Source organism: Thunnus maccoyii, chromosome 7, assembly GCF_910596095.1.
Source record: "Thunnus maccoyii chromosome 7, fThuMac1.1, whole genome shotgun sequence".
Lineage (NCBI taxonomy): Eukaryota > Metazoa > Chordata > Actinopteri > Scombriformes > Scombridae > Thunnus > Thunnus maccoyii.
The window spans coordinates 22,557,359-22,561,494 of NC_056539.1; the positions used below are offsets into that span (position 1 = coordinate 22,557,359).

The 4,136-nt window shown below is 40.7% G+C and overlaps 1 protein-coding gene across 1 annotated transcript; it reads right to left on the minus strand.

The window, feature by feature from the left end:
- Positions 1–1,599: 1,599 nt before the first annotated feature.
- LOC121900431 (transcription factor jun-D-like) lies at positions 1,600–3,774 on the minus strand. Its single transcript, XM_042416747.1, has one exon. The coding sequence runs from the start codon at positions 3,498–3,500 to the stop codon at positions 2,691–2,693; it is 810 nt and encodes a 269-aa protein (XP_042272681.1). The 5' UTR covers positions 3,501–3,774; the 3' UTR covers positions 1,600–2,690.
- Between the last annotated feature and the right edge of the window lie 362 nt (positions 3,775–4,136).

Consider the following 4,136-nt stretch of genomic DNA (forward strand, 5'->3'; position numbering starts at 1 on the left):
CTGCTAAATTTTGTCTATTTTATCTATTCCTGCCTCACAGTGATTGAAGGGACGCTACCTTCATGTCTTATTCCGGTCCTCTGGTGCAACAACCAGAATCATTAGATGTTTTTCGTCTGTCCTTCACCTAGATTTTAGTGGAGACGACTGAGAGATAAAAATATTGCAAAATTTTCACGAAATGATACTCAGTTATTTTCTATAGTCAATTCAGTGTTTTTAAAAAAAAAAATCACTGGAAGATTAGACTACATTAGACACTAAATTTTGAGTATTCATTGATTTTTAGTATTTATCTAAAGTAATTTATTGTACAACTACATTTTATCCAGTTATTTATGAGATGTATGATGTGTATTACTGTTTAATTATTTGGTACTGTACAGCAGCAGCATTGTGTATCTGGGACAATAAAGTATAATCTTAAAACCAACATGATTTGTACTAAATACATAATACAGTAATAAACATTCTTTAAGGCAGGTGAACTATCACAGTGGGTTGGAAATCTGTGGTATAAACTGCATTAAATTATCATCTGACTCACCAAAACCATACCCCATCAGTTAAATTAATTTAAAATGGCATTTGGAAAATTGCATTTTGCAGATTTTACAGCCTTCATTTTCCTGAGCTGCTCACCATAGGTGGACAACACTGACTGGATAATATTAGTATGCTATACAGTATTAGATAAAAGGCCAATAACCAATATTTTTATTTAGAATATAACCAATACTAACCATGATCTTTAACGATCCCTACATAGAGATACACAGGATAGTAAACTCTCATTTAATTACATTATTTATGTTCCAGGGAATCCTGTCTAATCAGATTTTATTCTGCTGGGGCCAGAAAACAATAAAACTCACACAAATCAGGCACCTATCCTCAAACTTTAAGTTCTAGATAATGACAAGTGAAATCAGACAATTCCTCATTTTTGCTGTGGATACCACTGAATCTCTTTAAGGACCCTGAGGGGGTCCCTGCACCACATTCTGGCAATTAGAAACTGTCCAAACATATTCACCAAAATGTCCTTTCAACCATTAATGCAACATTTTTGCAATTTCACATCCAACCAGCAGAGGGAGGAAGACACCAAAGTGATGCTGAGATGCAGCCACACGTCAGAGAGCAGAAATCCTATTACACAACACTGATTTCACCAATAAGTGTCATCCTCCATCAGAGGAGCTGCTACAAACTTAATCTTAATAAAATTATATAATTTAACTTATTAAATAAAAATGCTCCTCATATTCCTTTAATGATACTACAGTAGTAGTCAGTGTCTGTAAAGAGTAGGCTGAGGTTTTCTGCAATATTTCCATACTTATTAATTGTAAGTGAAATTGATTTCTGATTTATTTTTGTTTATATTATTTTGTACAACTTGATAAAAAAAAAGCCTCCTTACATGATCTTCCATGTGATTCTTGAGACTAGTGTGTGATAAAAGACAAAAAATGTCTTGTAAACAGTAGATCTTGACCTTTTCTATTGAACAACACCTGCAACTGGCTTCCACCAGGTTTACTGTTGTACATACTGACTTGTTTCTATCAACATACATATAAATATACACCAAAATAGAGGAAACAGTGTTTATTGCCGAGCAGCATTTAATCCAAAACACAGCGGCATATCTTTTAGTCAAATAACTGTAGGCTTGAGGTGACAGCAACAGTCAGTGCAACAAAAACGACTCTTCACATTAAAAACAAGAACACATTGAAATAGGGACACAGTAGAGTAAAACAAGAAAAAATTAAAAAATCAATGAATACATGTGTTTGTAAAGGGTAAACATAATGAACACTGATTAACTGCACCCTGACACCCAGCTGTGGGCAACATTCGAGTTTGTCAACAACATGCAAATTGGTCCCAACATAAATATATGTTAAATAGGCTGTATGGCCCATATGTAGATTATCTCTTACATATCAAATGTGGATGTATGTGTATATATGCATTCCCCTTATAGCCAATCCCTCATATATTATGGATATCTGTGTCATATGTGCATATTACTGTAGAAATATTAAAAATCTGTTTGGTCCAGGTTTGAGACACAGTCAGTCTGTAAACATTTTTACAGGAAAATAAAACATCAGATATGTGCTGCTTGTTGAGCATATAGTCCCAGTAAGTGCCTCTTTCTCTCGTGAGGAAAACCCATTTACCAAAGCCCATTGAGAAATCTGGCAGTTTAATGCTGCCTTGTTCACCGGTAAACATATAAACGTGGTAAAACATGATTTGATGCATATAAATAATTAAAGGGAAACGCTCTTCATTTCGGGATAACTATAATAAACCAATAAGCTTTTATTTATTTAATAATCAAGAGATTATTACTGATTTGACACTTGGTTGTCTCCACCGGGTGGAGGCGCCTGGTGGACATCTATTCTGGGCATTTTCTACGAAAGAAAATTCAATTTATAGCGAATTTATAGCTTAGAGAGAGTGTCATCACCAAAAAAAAGCCTTAAATCATGTTGTACACGTTATGTTAACAGCCATTTAAACAGTCCATTATTAATATACAGTTTGGCCTGCGTGGCCTGGCGTTCATCCCACTATAACGGCACACATCTGGGCTTCATTCATACAGAGAAACAACATTAGAGTCCGTCAAGCTTATATGCTGATCAGTAGCCTCTCTGTCTGTCTGACTAGTGCACTTGAACTTCGTGTGGCAGCAGCTGGCAGCCGCTGCTGACATGAGTGAGGACTTTCTGTTTCAGCTGGGCCACTTGTTCCCTCAGCAGGTTCGCCGTCGAGGCCAGATCGGTGTTTTGGTTTTTCAGCGTTTTGACCTTGTCCTCCAGTCTAGAGATCCGCTCCAGTTTGCGCATCCGACACTTGGAAGCCGCTATCCGGTTCCTGAGCCTCTTCCTCTCGGCTTTGATGCGCTCCTGTGACTCCATGTCGATGGGAGACAGCGGCGGGCTGTCACCGAAGCTCTGCACGTCGGGGACCGTCTGAAGCTCCTCCTTCGGTGGCTGGACCCGGGAGAGCTCCGGCTGCGGCGGGGCTCCCCCGAAATGAAGTGACGGAGGAGGCGGGAAAGGGACTGTGTCCGTGGCGTAGTTGACAGTGGTTCCCAGTGGCCCAGTGCCGTAACTGTTCAGGTTTGTATATACTGGTGGATCCGGCTGCACGGTCACCGGAGGGATGTTGGCGCTCAGATCCAGGCTGCTGCTGGTCTGCTCGACTCCGGCCAGCTGGTTCTGCTTGTGTAAATCCTCCAGCGCCTTCACGAAGCCCTCCGCGAACTCCTGCTCGTCCGTCACCGTCTTCGGGTACAGGAACTGGGCGCTGGTCGGTGTCGTGGTGACCATGCCGTTGGACTGGATGATCAGTCTCTCCAGCTCGGGGGAGGCCAGTTTGAGCAGCCCCAGGTCCGGGGAGCTGAGGATGCTCTCGGCGTCGCGGAGGTGAGGTTTTAGGTCTGAGTCGAAGTTAATATCCTTCTTCATCATTATTATTTCCGCGGATAAAACGACACGTCGTGCTGCTCTACAGCGTCCTGCCCATAACCTCACAGACACAAACCGTCGTGTGAAAATATTTTTGTGTTTAATTAATATTTTCGCTCTTCAGTGAAACCGTTGGCTGCCAGTCCTCTGCTCTCGAGCAAGATCTGAGTGTAAAAGCACGCCCGCGCTCGCTGCCTCGAGCTTTTCTACGTCACACCAGAGCGCGCGCACCAGGCAGAAATTACGTTTCCCAGATTTTTTATTTGAATAAAGGGACGAACCGACCACAGAGGTGGAGAGAGGAGGGAAGTCTCACTCTGTGCCACTTTCCGTCATACAGCCCCGATACACAGGTGGTTCTGTTAAGTATGTGAGTGTATTATAATAAATATATTTTAATAAATTGTTTTTGATCAATCTTTCTGTGGATTGGGGATTAAAATGAATACATGATCTGTACATTGTTTTGTCTACACAGTTGCAACCATGCGACGGATTAAAGTTCATTTCAAGAGCACTCATGTAAGGGATATCCATCTTTATCAACTTGAGTGTACATTGATATTTGTGATGACCATCAACCTGTTTTTACTTAAGTAAAGATAGTAGTATTAATAGTTGAAGTATCTGGACAACTCT